At 55.2% G+C, this 21,128-nt stretch overlaps 1 protein-coding gene across 14 annotated transcripts in view; it reads right to left on the reverse strand.

The window, feature by feature from the left end:
* CELF4 (CUGBP Elav-like family member 4) overlaps window positions 1-21,128 on the reverse strand; it is a 296,488-nt gene that overhangs the window by 22,758 nt on the left and 252,602 nt on the right. For 6 of the 14 annotated variants that reach the window (XM_042961626.1, XM_042961620.1, XM_042961618.1 and 3 more), the window contains exons 4-8: window positions 6,780-6,908; window positions 6,253-6,332; window positions 5,692-5,835; window positions 4,415-4,562; window positions 2,140-2,289 (exon numbers count right to left, since the gene is read on the reverse strand). In XM_042961626.1, coding sequence (XP_042817560.1) covers window positions 2,140-2,289; window positions 4,415-4,562; window positions 5,692-5,835; window positions 6,253-6,332; window positions 6,780-6,908 — 651 coding nt within the window. The remainder of the gene's footprint in view (window positions 1-2,139; window positions 2,290-4,414; window positions 4,563-5,691; window positions 5,836-6,252; window positions 6,333-6,779; window positions 6,909-21,128) is intronic. The other 8 variants (XM_042961624.1, XM_042961622.1, XM_042961619.1 and 5 more) reach the window with 3 other exon arrangements.

Raw genomic sequence — 21,128 nt, forward strand, 5'->3', positions numbered from 1 at the left:
ATTCTGTGATGTAAGGAGTGAACGGTCCTTAGCAGTTGTGAGAGCTACCCCTTCGGGGGTGTTATGTGGCAATAAAGGCCACACTGAGTGCTTCCAACACGATCTTGTTGAACGAGAGGGGAGGACAGAGAAGCTACCCGGGGCTAGGAAGTGGAGAAAAACATTTCTGAGACCCTTCTCCACTTCTCTGCTTAATGACCTCATTAGTAACTGACAAAGAGTGAACACTTTGAAGGATCTCGCTCATTATAGCAGCTCCAAACTCCGCATTTAAAGATGGTAAATTAATTTTTTTAATGTACTACTTTTCTCCTTTCCTTCCCTCATCCCTCCCCCCCTGCTCTGGCAGGGAATTGTTTATGGGATGTGGCAGATTGTTACAAATGGGGGAGAGGAACATTTCCAAATTCCATGAGGGAAACAGCTCACAGATGCTGGTGGGGGTGGGGAAGAAACAGGTTTGTCAAAATCCAGAGATCCAGATGGGCTTGCGGGCAGGGAGGAGGGGGGGAAATGAAACCACCCAGATGTGCTGGGGACTGTATCTCCCAGCCCATGAGCCAGAGTGGGGAGGAGCCCAAGAACCTGAGCTTGGTGGGGTCTCTCCCACGTCTGGCTTGCCGAACCTCTCCCTGCCTCCCTTGCCAGCCTGGAGTCTTCATCCTTCAACAACAGTCCAGATCCTCTGGCCCTGCCCCTTTACTCTGGGATTCTCTGGCTTCTCCTAGCAGTGAGGGGAGAAGTGTGGAGCAACGTGGTAGGGGGCCGGCCCTGGCGGCCCAGGGCGGTGAGTGGGGATCCAGACGGATCCCAGCCTCTGGGATCAGATCAGAGACAATTCCAAGGTCAAAGTCAGGAAAGTCTCTATTTCTTGCTAGCACAGTGACCTTGCACTCTGCTGCTGGTGGAACTCTCATATTCTATGGATGTCTGGGCCTCACTCCAGACACTGAAATCAAAATCTCTGGGCTTCTGTGATTTCACAAAGACACACAGATGATTCTGGTGAGCAGAGTAGAGGGCACTACTTTGCCCCCTTATCTGACCTCCTCTGTCCTAGTTGGGCCAAACTCCTTACCACCCCTTGTCCCTGCCAGGAAGGGGCCCCTGCCTCTGGGCCTCCGGGACAGCCTCCTCTACAGGACTATGTTCCTCGTTCGCCCTCACCTCTCTAATTCCTATCCATCTGTTAAAGTTGATCTGGGCCTCCTACTCAGGAAGCTCCTGATGATGCTCTGTTCTGCCTTACTGTCTCATTATGCTGTCAATGTATATTGTGTTCCTGACTGGCTTTGACCTCCCAGGGGATAGGCCCATGTCCTGTTCTCCTTCTGGAGCCCCCCACACCCCTTTCATCTGCCGCAGACCGGGCACTTACTAGTACTTACAGGGACTCTGTACTGTAACCATCTGCCCTCTAGGAAGGAGGACAGCTCTCTTCACATCTCTATTACATTGCCCCTTGCCAGTCTCCCTTAGGGCTTTAGGCCCAGCTTCCCTGCTCTAAAGTCAGTCCATCCTCAAGGCCAGAGAGAGGAGCTGCTGCAAGCAGCTGGGTACTCTCACCACAAGAGACATGCTAAGTTTGAGAGGAACAAAGTGCATCAGGAACAGGCCTCCTGGGTCTTGTAGGCCAGCATTTATGCAAGAAGCACTGGGGTGCTATCCATGGTTCTGACACACTTGTCCGAAGTGCCAACCACAGTTTTGTACAGATCCAAACTAGTATGTACTAGTCAAAATGTCAAATCTATATGCCTCTGCCTCGTCCATATAAGAGATTTTTTTCCTACTTAACACTAAGTATGACTATTCTTTTAGTGTCTCTCTCCACTCATTTCCTATGGGCCAAATTCACTCTCAATTAACTTGCAGTTACTAGCCTCTCTATGTCAGTGTACAACCATATCTGTTCTCTTCTCTTTCCTGACGGAGCTCCAGGAATGGGCTGGTCTCTTCTCTCCAACCAGGGGCTCCCTGAAGGAGGGCAAGGGCTGGCTCTCTCTGATCACATTTGGGGTTCTGCCAAGGAACAGGCAGAGAGTAGGAGCCACATGTTCCCTGTTACAAGCAAGGGCAGGGACAGAATGGATGAAGAATGTGCTGCGTGGGGAAGGAAGGGCTGCCAGATGTGCTTACCTGGGTAGGGGTGGATGCCATTAGCAAACACAGCTTCCGCGGCAGGTTGCCCATTGGCCTGTGGGGGGAGGCCGGTGAAGCCGTTCACCCCAATGGGGGATGGGATGCTAGGCACAGCTGGTGCAGTGATGCCCGGAGGGGTGCTGCCACCTGGTTCCAGAAGTACAGAGGGGTGGAAGAGGAGGGGAGGCAAGCAGAACCAAGGTGAGGAAGGCCGACCCATGGAGCTCTATCCCTTGGCTCCAAGGGCCTGGGAAAAGACCTCCCAAGTCAGTCCTATCTGTGAATCATGCCTGGGGTTATCTCCCTTCACGGTGACACCACTCATCCCAACTGTATCCATCCTTCAAGGCAGAGTCCAACTCTGGCCCACCCCAAGAAGGCTTCCCTGACCAGTGACTGCAGCATGGCCTTGGACCTGCAGCATATAAACTATTCTCAGTGTCCTTGACTTTGACTACACTTAATCTTCCTTTCGTCTTTTTTAGTGGATGTTGCTCACCCCAGCTAAGTCAGGATGGGCTGGTCCTTGTTTAGCCACTACGGGGCTACTAAGTTGCTGGCTCTGCTCTCTTGTCTGCATCACTGAGGGGCTGATCTGGCTCCCCATGAAGGAGTTTTGCTACTCAGGTGGGAGGAGGTCTTAATTCTGATGTTCCCTTGCACATAAGGAGAGAGCCCTTTGCAAAGTCCAGACTCAGCCCTATTCATACACCAAATAGACACTGAGGCCTCCTCCAGTGGAGGCAATGGTGATGCTCATTGTGACAAGGGTAAAGTCAGGGTCAGATGACAATACCCTGTGCCTTCTCTATGCCAGATGGGTGGAGCCCAAGGTGTGGATGGCATACTGATGATTATACTGGAAAGGGCCTTCCTCTTCCTGTAGGAAGCAGAGAATCTCTACAGCTCCTGGATGTCAGGAAGGCTGCCAGTATGGTGCAGGGAGCTGAGGAAGCTGGATGAATGAGAACCTGGGGTGTTGGGCCAGGCCTTGGGACTAGACAAGGGTTTCTTAATTTTGTCACTACTGACATTTGAGGACAGACATTTCCTTATTGTGAGGGGCTCTCCTGGGCATCATAGGATGTTTAGCAACAACCCTGGCCTCTACCTACTAGACTACAGTAGCACTCCCCCTACCAGTTGTGACAACCAAAAATGTCTCAGGACATTGCCAGATGTCCTGGGTGGGCGGGAGGACAAAACTGGCCCAGGTTGAGAATCACTTAACTGAACAATAGCCAAGATGTAATTAAGAACATCCTGGGGAGCTTGGGTGGCTCAGTCAGTTAAGCATCCAACTTCCACTCAGGTCATGATCTCATGGCTCATGAGTTCGATCCTCACGTTGGGCTCTGTACTGACAGCTCAGAGCCTAAAGCCCGCTTCAGATTCTGTCTCTATTTCTCTCCACCCCTCTCCTCCTTGTGTGCACTCTCTCTCTCTCAAATATAAATATTAAAAAAAAAAGAACATGCTTTATGAATGGGGTTATTTCCAAACCTGCTGTCCTTTAATAATTCTTGAGGTTCTCTCTTGCTTATCTCTCTTGCTTATCTCTCTTGCACTTGTCTTGGGAAAAGCCAATGAATCTAAGTTGGATTAAAGAAAAGTGAAAAAACTGGGGCTCCTTCCCTGGTTAGGCCAGGAACCTAATAAGGCCACAGAATGGGCAAGATTTTTTTCCTCTCAGACCTCAAAGTGAGGAAGTGTTTTCATGTGAATTTCTTTCTAGAGATCTAGAAAAGAGATCAAGATGAATTGCTTCCTGATATGGCTCAATAAGTTGAGTGAAACTTTCACCACCCTGAAATCATATCATTGACTGCATGGGGCCCACATCCCATCTTCCCTTAGGTCTCCAGGGATTCGAACATTTAAAAAAATTTTTTTTAATGTTTTTATTTATTTTTGAGAGAGAGAGAGAGAGAGAGAGAGAATGTGAATGGGGGAGGGGCAGAGAAAGAGGGAGATAGAATGTGAAGCAGGCTCAAGGCTCTGAGCTGACAGCACAGAGCCCGACGTGGGGCTCAAATTTGTGAACCTTGAGATCATGACCCGAGATGAAGTCAGACGCTTAACCTACTGACCCACCCAGGCGCCCTGGGATTAGAACACTTACAAACTTCCGGAAGATGAAGCCTGCTTGGGCCCATACATCATGTGCTCTGGCCATGGGAAGGTCCACCAGTAGATGAAATTGGCCAGATAATAGGTCCCACCTGCTGCTTTCCTGCCACACCAGGTCCAGTGTTGGTACCTGGCCACTCACCTGAGGTTGGGGTCATGGGTGCAGCCGCCAGGCCATTCATGTTGAGGGCCGCCATCTGCTGCATCTGGGCGGCGGCGAAGGCAGCCATGGGGTTCAGGTAGCCGCCCTGTGCGACTGACGCCATTAGTGCCGCTTGCTGCTGCATCAGCTGGGGCAGAGGAAGTGGAAAAAATATCATGCGCTTCCAGGGGGGCAGCCCTCCCCACCAGGGGGCTCGGCTCCTGGAGACCAGCCTCCCAGGCCCTGAAACCCAGGGAGTTCAAATATATCCCCCCACCCCCACCCTCTGAGAGAACTGTATTCATAAGTAATGATAGGGTCTTAGGGACTCTAAAGTTGTAGAGGGGGAGGAGGAGGGGACTGGCTCCATGGGTGCCGGTCAGCCCTAAGAAAGGTCTGTCATCCATGGAGATGTGACAGCCAGAGCTCCAGAGACATGTTAGGTGAGCCTCTGTAGAGTTAACTTGGCATGGATTTGTTTAAGGTGGTCCTAACTTGGAGTCTGTTGGGTAGAAGCAACAGGAGAATCATGAATAGAACTCCGGGCACCCCCAGTGTCCTCACAAAGGTGAGCGGGGACTGGGTAGGTTGGTCACATGGCCAAGTTTGGACACTGATGAAGTGAAGTGAGCTTATATCTTTAGAACCAGAACGCCAGCCGACCTCAGGGCCACCCCTGTGGGGGCTGTGGTTATAAGTCTGGGGTCAGCTCCCGGGAGACGGGGACAGAGCTGGCTCCAGTGTGGAGGGAAGAAGTGGATGGCCAGCAGCATGAGGCAGGGTCTGAAGGGACCGCAGGGCAAGTGTGGATGCAGAGGGCCTTGGGGCACCTCAAAGGAGCCCTGCCGGGAATGACCGCCTCCCATGAGTGAGGGCAGAAGTAGAGTGGTGACGACCAAGCACGGGCACCTCTCTCACCACTTCCAGGTGGTGCTTCCTAGACTCTGACTAGTGGAAGAGCGCTGAGGGCACCCCACCTTGCTGCCCAGCCTAGAGGCCTCTCCAGCTCCTTCTCTATAGAACCAGAATAGCAGCCCACCTCCTCCTGGAAGCCACCCTGCACTGGCCTAGACTTCTCTTAGCCCCCTCTGGTCTCTACTCCCTGGGTTCACTCCTCATCACTCCTCATGCTCCAGGACAGCAGGATATTCTGGGCCAGGAGCAGGGCTCCCCTCAGCACACTTAGACGTCCTTGCTCTCCCAGGCTCTGAGCAAAGTGAGCTAGAGAACAGCTGCGCGCACGGCCCCGCCCCTCACTCGGCTGCGCCCCCACTTACTGCCTGTGCGTAAGCGCCGTAGGCCCCAAACGGGATGGCCATGGGGTTGAACATGCCCATCTGGCCGGCCATCTGCTGCATTCGCCGCATCGTGCGCTCCTTGTCGGTGTCGGCAAACTTGACCACCAGACTGGATGAGGCTCCCTGCAGCCAGGACTGCGCGTGAGGCCCACTTGCCCCAGCTGCCTCCTCTCCCAGCTGTCCTTGCCCTGGCGGGACCCACCCGATCCTCTGGGGGAGGGCCCTGGGGAGGGGGAGGGATGGAGCCGGGCGGCACGTTCCAGCGCCTGCACTCGCCCAGCTGTCTGGGATCTTAACCCCACGGCAGGCAGGCGTTTTTTAATCTAGAGGCAGTCCAGTTCCTTACGTCTCTGGGCCTCAGTGTCCTTGTCTGAGAAATGGGGATAATGACAACGCCTTCCTGCCTCTTGAGGAGGCTGTGAGCGCCCCACATTTGGCAAAGTGTGCACGGAGCTCAAGGGCAGGCGGGGCCCTGCGGAGCTCTCGGTCCCTCTGGGGCCACCGCGGGGTCCTCACTTCATCCGGGAGCGCCCCACTCACCGGCATAGTCTGGCTGCCGTGCAGAGCGTTGATTGCGGCTTGTGCCTCGGCATGGGAGGAGTACTTCACAAAGGCGCACCCTGGGGGGACGGGAGAGGCTGAGCCAAGGCGCGAGGGCCGGCCGAGGAAGGCCTTAGAAGCGCGAGGGCTGAGAGGTGAGTCACCCGTGGGGCCGAGGGGAGAGGGCGCATCCCGGATGAAAGCAGAATGGGTGAGACACAGAGACTGAGAGAGAAAGAGAGACACGGAGAAACACAAAGACAGAACCACACAGAGACAGAGAAAGACCTGGACGGGGACGGAGACTTAAAAGCATCCTTATTTTAAGTCTCCCTGCCCCTCTCTGGACTTGGATGGCGGCCTTCCCTTATCCTCAGGCCGGACCGCCTTGCCCCTTCCAAGCATCCTTCCCCGGCTTGCGGGTCGCAGGTCGGGGCCAGCTGGAGGCCCAGGACTGGCCGGGGTTGGGGGGTTGCTGTGGGGCCCAAGGCCTCGCCCGCCCGCTCCCCCGCCCCGCCCCCACGCACCCTTGCTGTTGCCATCCGGCCCGCGCAGGATGGTACACTCCTCTATGTTCCCGAAGGCTTCGAAGAGGCGGCGCACGTCGTCCTCGGACTGCTGCTTGTTGAGCATGCCCACGAAGAGTTTTCTATCTTCTGGAACAAAATTAGGAGATGCTTACCCGGGCCGGAGGAGCCGGGCTGCACGCGGGCGGCCCGGGCTGCCGGCGGGGAGGGGGGGTGGTGGTGAGGGGGTGGTGGTAAGAGGGTACAACCGAAGGGTAAGAGGAGGAGGGGGAGGAGCTGGGCAGGCAAGAAGGCTCTTAGCTGGAGGGGGAGGGCTTGGACGCAGCTAGAGCAGGAGGGCCACAGGGTGAGGGGGTTGGGAGAGAGGGAGAGCATAGCCAGAGGTGGAGGTGAGGGAGGAAGGGTTGGGTCAAGGGGGCTGGATTGCAGCGACTGTGCCCCCTCCCGCCCAGAGGGCAGGCAGCACACAGAGGGAGTGAGGCCATTGGTCTGGTTGCCCACCTATATGGCACACGGATGGCACAGTGGTGGCACAAGGGGCATCTGGGCAACCCTGCATTCCCTTTCTCCTTCCTCTTAGCTACATACTATCTTCTTCAGCCACTTTCACCCCCAGATGCCAAAATTAACTCACAACAGGCAAGTCCACCACAGGGCTTTTGCATCTGTCCTTCCCTCTGTCTGAAGTGCCTCCCGATCACAAGGCTGAATTCTTCTCGCCTTCTAGGTCTCAGTTTAAATACTGCCTCTTCATCAAGGCCCCTCCTTCCTGCTCTCCTTTATTCTCTGTCTCAGAGGCCCAGATTCCAAAGGACCGTCGTTTACTGCTTTGCTTTGGTTTCTGTCCAGCTCCCCGCCCCCACCCCATGGATGCTCCCTGGGGGAAGAGAGCAGGCCTTGCCTGGAGTGCCAGTTAGTCAGCCCTCAGGACAGAGTTACGGAGTGGACAAACGAATGCCCTATGTCATTCCCAGGGTCACACCTTCTTTTTATCCCACATTGTTTGTACCTCCATCTGGTGTCCCTTCCTTGGTCTGGCCCTTCCTAGTTCATGCTGCAAAAATGTGGCCCTGGACACTTTTGTGGGACCTGTTCCTGAAGGCTGGGCTCCGGCACCAGTCTCCCCCCGCCCAGGGGGTTTAGAACGACTCGGTTTGTTGACACCATTTGGCCGCGTGCTTAGGGTAGCAGGGATCACACTGGACTGTGCGGCTCTGTAGCAGCCGTGACTGCCGAAGGATCTCCCATCCCACAAGCTTATTGCAATGTGACGATGTGACGTTAAGTCCTCCCACTGAGGTGGGGCCTGTGCTCCCTCCCCTCGAATGAGGGTGGGGCTGTGACTGCTCTAACCAATAAAGAATGGCACAAAGGATGCCTGCTGACTTCCAAGTTAAGTCATAAAAGGGAGGCGCTCCTACTTGGCTCTGTCTTTGGGAATGCTTTCTCTGTGAGAAGCCAGCCACCCTGCTGTGAAGAACTCGAGACTCAAAACTAGCTCACAAGAAAGTCCCCATGAGAAGGAACCCATGTCCCCAGCTGACGGCCAACATCGACCACCAGACATGGGAAGAATGAATCTGCAGATGATTCCGGCCCCCAGCCTTTGAATCTAACAGCTGAGGACCAGGCATCTTGGAGCAGAGACAGGCCTTCCATGCTGTGCCCTGTCTGAATGCCTAACCCCCAGGATCCATGAGTGTAACAAATGGTTATTTTACACCACTCAGTCTGGGGCTGAATTGTTATGCAGCCATAGGAGCTGGAACAGAATCCTTGTGGAAGCAGCACTCAGCAGGCACTCACTAGCTGTTTGTTGACTCTCGAATGACTGACAAACACAGGCACACACAGCCTATGTGCAGAAACGTACACCCCCAAATTGCAAATGGCCCTGAGTTCTGGTTCCTGCGAATGTGAGAGCATTCTGAGTCTATGTCTCTCTGTACTCAGAGTACTTGCTACCTTCTGCCCCAGAGAACCTCCCCATGCCCAGACTGCCAGGTGAATTCACATAGAGCTGAGGAGGTGTCCTGGGGTCTGGAGCAAAGCAGAGGAAACCACCTGGTCCCTGCACTGCTTCACAAGCCACCCCAGAGTCCTCTACTTCAGGAAGCCCTGACCTCTGCCCTGTCAGTACCTCTTAGCCCAGAGCACTTAGCACTGGGCTAGTCCTCAGTGATGAGGTGGTCCTGGGTCCCAGCTCCTTCCATGCCCTACAGGGCATCATTGCCAGTTGTTGTTACTGCTTCTGGACCAGGGCACCCCAGTCTAGCCCTTCACCATTAGTGGGCTTCAGTCAAAGCTCTGGGGCCTGGAGCCCCTGCCTAGCCACCTGCCCCTTCCCGGGCAAGCAGGTGGCTTCTTGGGCCATCTCAAGGCCGGGCACACCCCGGCCCCATCTTCAGGGCTCACAGACTCCAAATTCTGGGCCAGGAAACCAAGAAGAAGAGAGAGAGAGAAAGTGGAGGGGTGAAGCTGGGGAAAGATGGGGGGAGATGAGGTTAGGAGCGGAGGGAGAAGGAAAATGGCAGAAATGGAGGGAAAAGAATCAGAAACAAAAAGCATCGAGCAGAGATGGCAGAGGAGAGGGCAGAGACAGAGGGGAGAGGGGCAGTGGCTTATGTTTAACTCCCAGAAGCAGCAGCAACATTTTCCATGAAGTGGAGGAAGCTTCTCAAGCCTTCAGTGGAGTCATGAGTCATTACAACTCTGCACTCCTGTCCCCCACCCAGCCCCAGCGCCTTTTAAGGAATCCAATTAAATGGGATTTCCGGAAAGACAATGAAGTGAAACCCCCTGCCTCCTGCTAATCCCTGGCCCTCAGGTTTAGAAATTCCGTCTCCTCCCTGGGAAGGAAAAAGGAAGGGAAGAGGGGGCCCCCTCCTCTGTCTGAGCCTGATTTAAATGCTGGGACCGAAACCCCGAGACTTCTCCTCTCTCCTGACATCTGAATATATTCCTTTATTATCATTATGACAGCCTTCTGATTGCATTAAAATTCACCCACACGTGCCTTTCTATTCAGGCACTTCCCTTTCGCCAGTTTTTCCCCCCTCATTTTTTTCTTCCTCTCCCCTGAAATTTTGTCTTCCTTACAGTTCTCCGTTCTCAGTTCTAGACCAGGGCCTTTCCTTCTGGAGGACTTTCCAAACTTGTAGGGGGCCAGGCTTCTCCTCTTCCTACTCGGAGACCTGGACGCCCGGATTTCCCCAGGGAGACTGCAGCTAGCGTTGCCTTTCTAGAAGACTGCAAGAAACCCAAGAACCCAGTCCCATTGCCACTCCCCTAGGTATTCTTGGGTGAGTCCTCCCCACTGGCCCACCCTCACTCCCCTAGGTGTTCTGGGGTGAGTCCACAACCCTCAAATGTTGGTTGGTTCCGGGACCCTCAAATGCACCCAGTTTGCACGCTTTTCGTTTCCACCTGGCTTTGGTGTGCTTCTAAGGATTCTCTTTCAGACCAGAGGGTGGAAGGACTCTTGAGTCCAAAGGTGGATCTCCTTGTGGCCCAGGCCCACTGGCTTAACCCCAGCACCGCTGCCTTGCCACTGTATAACTTCTCCCCACCTGGGCTTTAGGTCTACGGAATGGCAATAATCAGTCCTTCCTCATGTGATGGATGCTAGGCTTCCAAGAGATGCTACAGGAGTGGAACCTGGTCACCACCAGGAACAACAGGGAGGACCGTTACTCCAGGAGGAAGAGGAAATGGAGGGCCACCCCTCCCTTCATTTGCCCTGCCCTAATTTGGCCAGGAGGGCCACCCCTGCTGTGTGTCCTAGATGGGGAGAGGTCATCTCTGGGGGGACTAGACTTATGCTATGGCTGACCAGCCAGCATGGACAACCTCCCCCTGTCACCCCACCCTCTGTGACCTCCTCTCCCTCTGGCTACTTTCCTGAGGCACTGTCTCCAAGTTGTGTCAGATGACCAATGGCACCATTTGGCTGGTGTCTTGGGTCTGATGCCAACCTAGTGAAAGTCTCAGAGGATGACTCAGTTTCCCCAGCCAGCCACCCTCTCCAACATCAACACAAGACCCCTGACTCCTGGACAGGCTAAGCAGTCCCTGACCATAGCCTGCCTATCTGACATGATACAGGGTCCCTGGGTAATGGTGAGTCTGTGGTGTTCTCACTCTCCCCTGTAAGCCCGCAGCCTTAAGCCCACGGCAGGACCTCGGGGGTGGGGTGGGGGGGTGGGGGGGTGTTGTTGTGTCTCTGAGGAGGTGAGGGCAGGAGAGACCACAGAGCCAGGGGTGGAGATGGGCTGAAGACGCCCCTGGGTGGGAAGTCATAGGGCCCAAACATGTGAGCAAGTGGAGGCTAGTGACTGGACCCCAGTACCTTCCCCTCAAGAGAGCCCAGCTTAAGGTAGGGGACTATAATACGTTCCTATTCTGGCTCCCAGGGCTGAGCCCAGTGCCAGACCACCCCCACCCTCGAGTCTTCACATGGGCTCCTCCTGTCAAGGGACAGAACAAGGGGAGTGTGCTCCTTAGTCATTCAATTGTCTGCTGAGCCCTTTTCTCTGCACCAGACACTGCTCCAGGCACCGGGCCTGCAACAGTAGGCTCACTGGAGCTGACGTCCATCCGCTGATGGCGACACAGGCCATCTGCAATAGACAGTTCCCAAACAAGACAAAGGCCACTGGGGCTGCCACGCAGTGGCCCCCAGAGCTCGTGTGCCCTCCCCGCAGGGCTCCAAGACACATAGTTGTAGCCTCTCCGGGTCTCTTGACTTCCCAATCCTATAACCCCTTGCTCCTGCCTCCCTGCTCTTTTAAAAAGTGAGTGCTTGTGTCTGCGGGTGTGGGGAGCACCTGGGGTCCTGGGGAGCAGGAGTGTGACACCCCAGAAGGGCTGGGCGGTGGAAGGTAGGCGCTAGTCTCAGCTCTGCCTGAAGCAGAGGCCAACTCTGCTTTCTGTGCCCAGTGTCCCAACGACCACTGCCAGGGAGTAGGCATAGTCTACAGCACCCCCAAATAATGCATGGGGAGAAGTACCCAATTCTGTGTCAAATGAAGGTGTTTACAGCCACCTCAGAAGGGCCTGGATCAGTGCACCTGACCTACCGCCTAGGCTCACCCTCTGGTGACTCCTTCCGTGAGCATTTATTGAGCATTTACTATGAGAGAGGAGAGCCAGGAAACAGCTCTGGACTGTGCACCAGAGGGGCCAGGGTAGGGTGGGGAGGGGTGGAGGGGTGGGAGGAGGGGGAGTGTTTAGACCCTGAAGGCTTCCAGAAGGAGGCGGGCTGGGGATTCCACTTCTGGGGGACCAGTGCAGGGGCTCCAGACCACAAGACAATTTGAGCAAAGTCTGAGAGGTGGGAAGGACCCCTCTTTTCACCACTCCCGGCGGTCTCTGCATGCCACAGGGCTGGCAGTAAGGGGGTCAGGCTGAAGTTCAACTTTCCCTTTCCAACAGCCTCTTGCCTGCTGCCCCAGCACAAACACACACAGCTCCCATTCCTCTGGCCTCAGGAGTCTTTTTTATTTCCCCAGAACCTCAATCTAATTAAGCTCCAGGTTCCCAACCTATAAAAAGCATTGGGTGACACCTCCCAGGAGCCATAGATAGGTGGATAGGTGCTTATGAAAAGGCAATGGAATCTGGTTGCCAGAATATTAGGCTTTTTCCAATCCCTCCCTGAGAGAAACTCCTACACTCGTTCACTCAGGATGTCAGGGCAGAATGGGGCTCTGGCTGGAAGGATTTGCATTTTAAAAGGAGGGCCCAGGAAACCAAGAAGCAAGACACTGATAGATGGCAAGTTTAGGCCAGGCTCCTACATGGGATATTTCCCGTTGGTGCCTGAGCTCCCTCGGATGTGCAAGGAGCATCTTGCGGGCTTGCAGGGGGAGTGGGCCCCCGACTGGGGAGGGCGGGGGTGACAGCAGCACCACTTGACATGCCAAATGCCAGCGCCCTAGCGCTAATGCTCAAATTCCGGTTTAATTTTCAAAATTTGATTCGCTCATTACCATCGGCATTAAACAATATTTCCTGCTTAAGGATAGACGGCTGCTGGGGCACTGTGGACGAGTGTTCAGATGGTTAATGCCTTTTATGGCCGCAATAGACTTTTACTGTTCTCTTCCCTCCAGCTGCGGAGGGTGGGTGGGTGGGGGGCCTGGAGCTAGGGAGAACCCCAGGGTGAGGGGCCAAGGTGGGGAATATGGGGCTTTGAGGTCTGTGGCTGGCGGGGAGGGCAGAGGGGTTACTGGGGGGCCTGGCTTCTGCAGGATTTAAAGCCAGCCCAGCAAGAGATGCTTTCCTTTGGGTCCCTGGAGACTCAACGACAGCAATTTGGGGAGTGAGGAAGAAATGCTCCGTTCACAATCACGGAGCCAGAGGTCTTCCGTCCTGCTCTGCAGGCTTTGGACCCAAAGGTGGTCTGGGTGAGGCTGGAGCCCAGAGCCTGAGGTGCACCATGTGCCTGCCTCAGCTGCTGGCAGAACGTAGAGCCCTGAGGGCCACCCCAGGCAGGGCCCTCGCGCATCTATCAGGCTGTTGACTTTGGGACCAGGGGACTCCCAGGGTGCCTCCTGGATCCCAGAACCATCTGCTCTCCCTGGAGATGATCTCAGCGCACCAGGGCCCATAGGCAGTGAGTCTGAGGGGAAGACGCTTACTCCTGTTCCCTAGCTTCACCGCCAATCAGGGAGGACCTTCAAAGGAAGGGGACAAGGGAGGCACACCGACTCGATAGGAGGGGCAGGGGGACATCTTCCAGGCAGTGACTGAAGCTGTTTGTCAAATCAACCTAGGGCAAGTCATGTGCCCTCCCTGGGCCCCCATTTCCTCACTTATAAAAGGGAGAGAATAACTGTGCCCACCTTCTAGGGCTGTTAGAAAGTTAAATGAGCTGAGTACACGGGGTGTTAGCACAGTGCCGGGCACAGAGCGAATGCTCAGTAAATGCACTCATTGTGCCGGTTACAGCCCTTACTGCCACTGCTCACCCACAGGGGCTCCAGCTGGTGGGGTGAGGAGGCCCACCCTCACCCCCAGGGGTGTGGAGAGGACCCCCAGGTACTTTGAAATGAACAAAGTGATTCTTGCCCAGCCCAGCCTTTGCACCACCCTAACCAAATGGTAGTGTTTTGGGGACAGCTGAGATGCTCCCCAGCCTCCTCCAAGAGGTCTACCTGGATTGATCCAAAACAGGGCATTTCTCCCAAAGTCACACCAAGCCCAGCAATGTGTTAGTTCCACCAGTTCTGCTGGTCCAGACCCATCAAGCACCTCTGGCTCCCAAGGGACAAGCGGGGTTCAAACCAATCATCTGAATCTAAATCTGTGCCATTTTCAAGATTGCTGACCCCTCCCCCCACAACCAGAGTCCCAAGACCTCCCCTGCCTCCTATTTGCCAGCCCTAGTAGAGCCCCCCACGTTCCTCCCCCAGGAGAGCAGCATGCAGCCTCAAACCTGCCTTCCAAAAAAAAGGGGGTGGAAGACAGGGCAGGGGGCTCCTCTCATAATGGGATCCGGACAATGTCCCCCTCCTCAAGTTGGCGTGGGCGGTCGGCAGCCTCCCTGCACACCCAGGTTAAGGGCTTGGGTATGGATCCCTCTGTAGCAGTGTGATGGGTTCAGCCACCCTCCTGAGAGCCAGTCCCTTCACCTGGGACATGGGGTCACCCGCCAGGCCCACGTGGGTTCTCAGCGTGAAGTGAACCAGTGAGTAGAAAAGTCGTGGCACCTTTGGTCCCCACAACACGCACGCTGTCAGAGCCAGAGCGGGGAGGCAGCTGGGGGGAGCTGCCTCCCCCTCCAAGGATAAAAGCCTTCTTGCCTGGGAAGGAGGCTGAGGGAGACATCAAACCAGATCAAAGGCTGCTGGGGCTGGGACTGGGATGGGGCTCCCTCTCCACCGGGGATGCAGATGAGGACCCTCAGCCAGCTCTGGCCTCTGGGGGAGGCGGTGCCAGGCCTTGATCTACCAGCTCCCTCGTGACAGGCGCTGTTTGATGTTGGGGGTGGGAGGAGGCAGAAGCCCTGCGTCCAGTCCCTACACATTCGCATTCCTTCGGCTCCTGCCTCCCAGTGCTTCGGGATCTGGCCCCAGCCACGTCAGTCTCCTCCTCGCGGTCTCTTGACACCCACCCAGGCCCACTGCTATCTGCTCTCCACACGGCAGCCAGAGAGGGGTCAGTTCAAGTGCAAGGCGGAGCTCAAACCTCACAGTGGCTCCCATGTCCCTGAGCACAAGCCCACTCTTCTAGAGATGTGTAAGGGACTGCACAGGCACCCCACACTCCACTTCTCCCTGATCTCTCCTTCCCTCGCTCCAGACCTCTGGGTCTCCATGCTCTCTCAGGAATAGTCCCTGTGCACCTCTGCCCCCCGCCCGGCCCCCACCTGGGGCATTTGCACCTCCTGTTCTTCCTCTTGTCTCAGAGATCGTGTTCTAGATATCCTCAGGACTCTTCACCTCCTGCAAGCCTTCCATCACATGTCACCTGCTCATTGAACTTTTCTGACCTGCTAGTTCAAGTCACGGCCTTCACACTCACTGTCCTCTTCACTGGACTTTTTCATAACATGTATGACCTTATTTTGCTCATTTATGTCCAGACTCCCATCCATTTCATTCATTGCTGAGCGCCCAATGCCTAACGTGCCTGGCATGTAGTAGATGTTCACTTAATATTTGTTGACATGAATACATGAGCCTATTTGCCCAGTGAGCATTGGGAGTGGCACTCCAATGGGGCTGGCCTGAGGGTGGGTGCCGGCGATGAGACACCGACCTCCAGGAGTCCTCAGAAAGTAGGAAATGAGTGGCCCTTGTTGATAAGTGCAGGCGCCTAGCAGGTAATGAGCTGTGTGGCCAGGGGGTGGAGAGGGGTCTAAGAGGCTCAGTTTGGGCCCTGAAGGATTCACGGGCAGGGGTTGCCAGCTAGAACCGGCAAGGGGCAGGCATCCCAGGTCAGGGAGCAGTACGTGCAAAAGCAGGAGGTGAGAAGGGGCGTGTGGTACGAGGGAGCAGCAATGACACACGTAGGTATGCACGCACACGCACTCCTCCTCCTTCCTCTTCTCCCGCCCATCGCAATCTAAACACCTCCCCCAAAGCCCAAGGCCTGGACGCTCACTTCTGACCACTGCAAACTTGGCCTGGGACTCCCACTCTGGGTATAGGCTCCTTGCCTGTGCCCATCCTCACTGCCTGCCATGTGCTCCCTGGGCTTGGCCTAGCTCCCGGATTCACAGCACCAGCCCACCCAGTCTCCGTGTCACCCCAGTCACCCCACAGAGCCTGTGGACCCAACTCCCACATCACAGAACCTCTGCTGCCCCCAGGCACCCCGACTCCAACCCCAGACTGACTCCCTGACTCCGGGAGGTGGTTAAAACAGCCACAATAGTGAGGACTGTCATGGTTCTCATTTATTGAACACTTGCTATGACCTGGGCAGTGAGATAAGCACTTGACAGGTGTAGTGGGTATTTGATCATTTCTACTGTGTACAGGAAGAAACCAAGAAACAGAAGAGTTCAGCATCTTTCCCAGAAATGTGACACTCAGTCACCGGCGAAGCTGAGACCCATACTCAGCGGTCTGAGCTGAGCTGAGCCGAGTTCTCCCCGTCACCTTCCTTCCAGGGGAAGACGGTGTTACCTGGACTTCTCTCTCCCTCTCTTTTCTCTCCACCCCTCCATCTCCACACAGACGACTGGCAAAGGCCTAATAACCCGTTCCTTCTCCAAGTCCAGGGCTTCGGTTCAGCGCCTGGAAGGGGGACCGGGCAGGGTAACTGTAACCGGCTCAGGCTTCCCCTTGATTCCTGATGGCCTGGGGGCCTCTCTTTATGCCTCACAAGCCCTTCCCAGTCTCATTCACCCCTCTGCCCAAAGCGCTGCTGCCTTGAGCTCCCCTGGGTGATGAGGAAGGAAGCTTGTTCCGGATGAGTCCTCAGGCCTTCCCCTTCCTGAGGTCTAGGCTGTAAGGTCCTCTCTCCTCCCCACACAGGAAAAGGGACCTGCTGGCAGAATCCACTCCCTGGGCGGAGCATGCCCCTCCAGCCCCCTGGTGGCTGCCTGGAGCACAGGTGTGGGTCTGTGCCATTGAGGGCTCGCAGCATGCTTTGGGAGACAGGACTAGAACTTGGGGACTGTCACCACCCTGGGGGCCAGGGATGCCCCCTGCATGCTTGTCTCTTACATTCTTCGAGACAATGGGTAGGCATGAGGGCCCTGAGCTGGGCAGGAATGGAACCCTGGAGGTTGAGTACAGGTGAGGGGTCTGGAGGCCACCCCTGCACCCCTAGCTGCCTCCTCTTGGCCCTCCGACCCACATCCCGCACCGAGTCTGCACCAGGCCTCCCAGGGGAAGCCTGGGATACAAAGTGGATCTACGTAGAAGTCACCTTTCTCTGGGACAGCAGCGCACAGCCATCTCTCCAGGTAACCGATCGCACGTTTGATCTGCTACATTATCCTCATCAGGCGCATGGTGCATGACAGACGGCCTGGGGTTCTGTGGGGACTTCTCGGCAGCCGAACCCTGTTGTCTAATGGGGTTTCCACTGGCGTCTGGTGCATTCTGCAGCATTTCACCCATCACAGGATAATTTATAGCCTAATGGGGACTTTTTCCCTTTATATCATGTGGGAGCATAAATTATGGCAGTTTGTCCTCGGCTCTCAAGGAGACAGACAGAGTAAGGCTCTCTTCCAGCAAAAAGAGGAGGCTTCTGTAGAGGACACGTACAGCAGGGTGGCCAGAGGATGGTGGGGCACAAGAGGAGGAGAGACCAAGGAATGCTGTTAAGAACATCTCATTGGCAGGGCAGAGAATCTAGTCAAGGTGGCCACAGGTACTGGGGAAGAAGTAAGAGTCCCACGTAGGGCCACTCTTCTCTAGTCACTTTGGATAAAGGCTTGTTAGGTGAGTGGCAGAGCAGCACGGCTGTGGCTATGAGGGGACACTCTGCTTGCCGATCACCTGACCACCGGGCCATAGCCCAACCTCTACCCCAGCCACAAGCTCACCCTCACCCTCCCAGCTAGAGCCCTACTTCCTACAGCCTCTTAGAGAGAGTGGCTAGTCATGGGTCCCCTCCCCCCCCACTCCTCCCCGACCTCCTGCACAGCCAGAGACATAATGCAGTGCCAGGGAGCAGTGCACAGCTCCCGCCCCTCTGATCCATGCCCAGTTTTAGCATTGAGGGTGCGGCTTTGCTGCTTGTGGGACGAGGGAGGAGAGTAGCCTTCCGACTTCTAACAGCCTGCCGCGTGTATGCCTGGGGAGGGGCAAACACCTTGTCTAATACAACAGTAGTCACGCTTGAACCCAGAGGCTATACTACTGTAGCCACCAAGCCCATTCTCCACCCTGGACACTGTGACAAGGACTTCTGGTGAGCCTGGGTGGGCTCATCGAGGCCAGTGTGGGGGTGATGCTTCCTGAAAACCCTGGCAGGAGTCTCGGGGCAGCCCAGAAGAAAGTTGCCTCACGTGCCCCACCGAAGAGCCCAGCCTTGCCCAGAGCCCAAGCCTTTCCCTAGAAGAGCAAAGCCTGCTCCTCCTTCCTTGGTACACCCTTTCTAGAAAAACAGCAGAGGTCTTGGATCTTATAAGATGTTGGTTCTTGGCCCTGACTGTTAGGAAAATCACCTGGAGGCTTTCAATAATACAGATACCCAGGGCCAGCTTCTGCGATACAGACTTGTCTGGAGCTCAGTATTTTTGTTTTTGGTTTTTGGTTTCTTTGAAAGCTACTCAAGTAATACCAACATGCAACCAGGGCTGGGAAGAGCCGTGACAGGTCTTCTCCAGGCTGCTCCAGGCTATCTCCACTCAGGCACCACCTCTCTGGCCCTAGGGCCCCAGCAAGAGCTCAGCCCTCGGGACTGCAGGATTCTGTGCCTGCTGGTGCTGGGGGGAGGGCCACACCCACCTTCTCTGCCCTGACACCTGAGGCTGAGCCAGCCCTGCTCTGAGAGGAGGGTCCTAGCCTCTTTCATCAGCCCTCAGGTTTCCTTCCTGTCCATCTTTGTTCCAGTGCCCTTAGCCCTCCTGTAGTCACTGCTGTCCCTCAACACCCTTCTCAATGGAGCTCAGATGGTCTATGCTTAAGTACACACCTTGTTAACTCATGACTGATAATGGACTACAGATAGACACAGAGATGGATGGATGGCAGACATGATTAATAGATGCTAGATATCCAGATTAAATGTTGGATGATAGATACACAGATGAGAGAAAAATGATTGCTGCGAGCAGATAGATTTATGGTCGATGGTACGTAAATAGCAATAGGTAAATGTGGATGGATGGATGGATGGCTACAGTGTGTCTAAGGGCTTCAGATAATGGGGTCTGAATGCAAAAGGTCAGAAAACTAGTAATGGCCACCCACACCTGTTAGGGTGTCAGCTCTCAGAAGAATAAGGAACCCAGCTCTGCTCAAGACCTATCTTGAACCAACTTCTCTTTCAACTCAGGTTCTTGAACCTTCACATTTTCTGATGGGTTTGCTGTAGGTTGCAGTGGAGCTCATTTCCTGCAGACATCTGAAGCTTCTCTTTGATGCTTCCCTGAGCCTGCAGGTGGGCCCAGGGCACTTCCTGAGCCCCCACTGTACCTGATAAGGACCTCTCCTCCTAGGGGCAGACCTGTCCATCTCCCCCATAGGTGCATGGTCCCCAAAGGCCAAAGTCATATGCTCCAACCCCACAGAGCAGGTTGGTTTCTGGAGTGTGGCAGGCAGGACTGGCCCCTGCAGTTTGATGGCCGGTGTCAGCCCATATGGGATACATAGAGATTCATCCATTCACTCCTCCTGTCAGGGATCACGCCCTCAGAGAGGACAGTGAGAGCTAATCCATGCTGAGTGCTTGCCAAGGGCCAAGCACTGCTCAAGAGGATGCACCTTAGTTTCCTGAGGATGTACCACTGTTACCCCTATTTACAGATGAGGAGACTGAGGCACGGAGAGGTCTGACAGCTTGCTGACAGTCCCATGGCTAATCAACAGCACGGCCAGGATTTGGACCTAGGTGGTCTGGCTCCCCACCTCTCATCCACCATGCCAAAAGCACTCCCTGCCCTGCTCACCAGAGTGGATGGTCGCGAGGCTCAGGTGAGCTCAGGAGAATACACGGCTCTGGGAACTGGACCGAGCTGCACATTTACAAGACATTATTCTTTCCAGTGACTAACAAGATTGCGAGGGGTGTGTCCATGTCCTCAGCAGAGCAAACTATGCTGAAGGGTGACAGCATAACCGTTGAGTGTGGCTCACATTGCTAACGACAGAGGCACCTGCTCTTGTCACTCAGGGGTCCTCCTGAGGCCTTCAGGTTGGCAATACCAAGTAAGTCACAGAGTGGCAGAAAGGGGAAATCCCATGTTTCAGCAGCCTGCAGGCCAGCTCTGCACCCCTTCTGTTATTCACCAGTCAGGCACACAGCTGGCCGACAAACTCTGTTCGAGGGACTGTGTCAAGAGGTACAGGAGTAGATCTGCCCCTCCGCTAAACGTGCTTCTGGACTGGAGCCTGGATGACCCCGCCGTGAAGGGCAGAGCCAGATGGGCACTGATAGAGAGGGAGCATGACTTCAGAGGCCGGGCCACTCTGCCGGTCTTCTCTGGGCTGAGTTAGGCAGGGAGCGGTGGGGATAAGGAAGGAAACCTGGGATGGGTGCACAGAGGAGAGAATCCAGAGTTTTATTCAGCACAAGTGCGTTTGCAAGGAGCTGGAGAATCCTGGTTTGAGAAGCAAGACACATGCTTGCACCAACAGGTCTTTTGAGGGGCAGCTGGAGGGGAGAGGCGGGCAGGGCCCACTCTGCCTGGAGCGGGTATGTCTGCGAGTGAAGGAGGAGGACAAGATGCCGGCTCCCCTCCCAGTCCTCCCCGCCCTGCCGCGCCAGACACTTCCACGGCTGATGGTGCTGGCTGCCTTTGTGGACGTCCTGACAGTCCGTTCGGTGCCACCTGGGCATTTCCACATGTCCTGCCTGCTTCCCACTACCATGATTCAGTATAACATTGCTGTATCCCCATTTGACAGGTCGGTTAACTGAGGCTCACGGAAGCTGAGTGACAGGCTCAAGCCCATCTGGGCAAGTGATTTGGGTGGGATTGGCACCCGATGCTTCTGACGGCTGTGCCATGCCTTCTCTGGCGTGCAAAATAGAATATGGTTCACAAGTGCCTGCCCCAGGGCTTGGTATTCCGTCCTTTGGGTTAGAGGCCTTTGGACTCAGCACTGCCCTCTTCTGGGAGCTTTGGAAATGTGGGAGCTCTGTCACCTCAACAGGACTGATTTTGCCAGAAAGCGTCCTCTGGTTAGTGGGAGCAGATAAGCATTCAGGCCTGTAGTG

The sequence above is a fragment of the Panthera tigris genome, chromosome D3 (assembly GCF_018350195.1).
Source record: "Panthera tigris isolate Pti1 chromosome D3, P.tigris_Pti1_mat1.1, whole genome shotgun sequence".
NCBI lineage: Eukaryota > Metazoa > Chordata > Mammalia > Carnivora > Felidae > Panthera > Panthera tigris.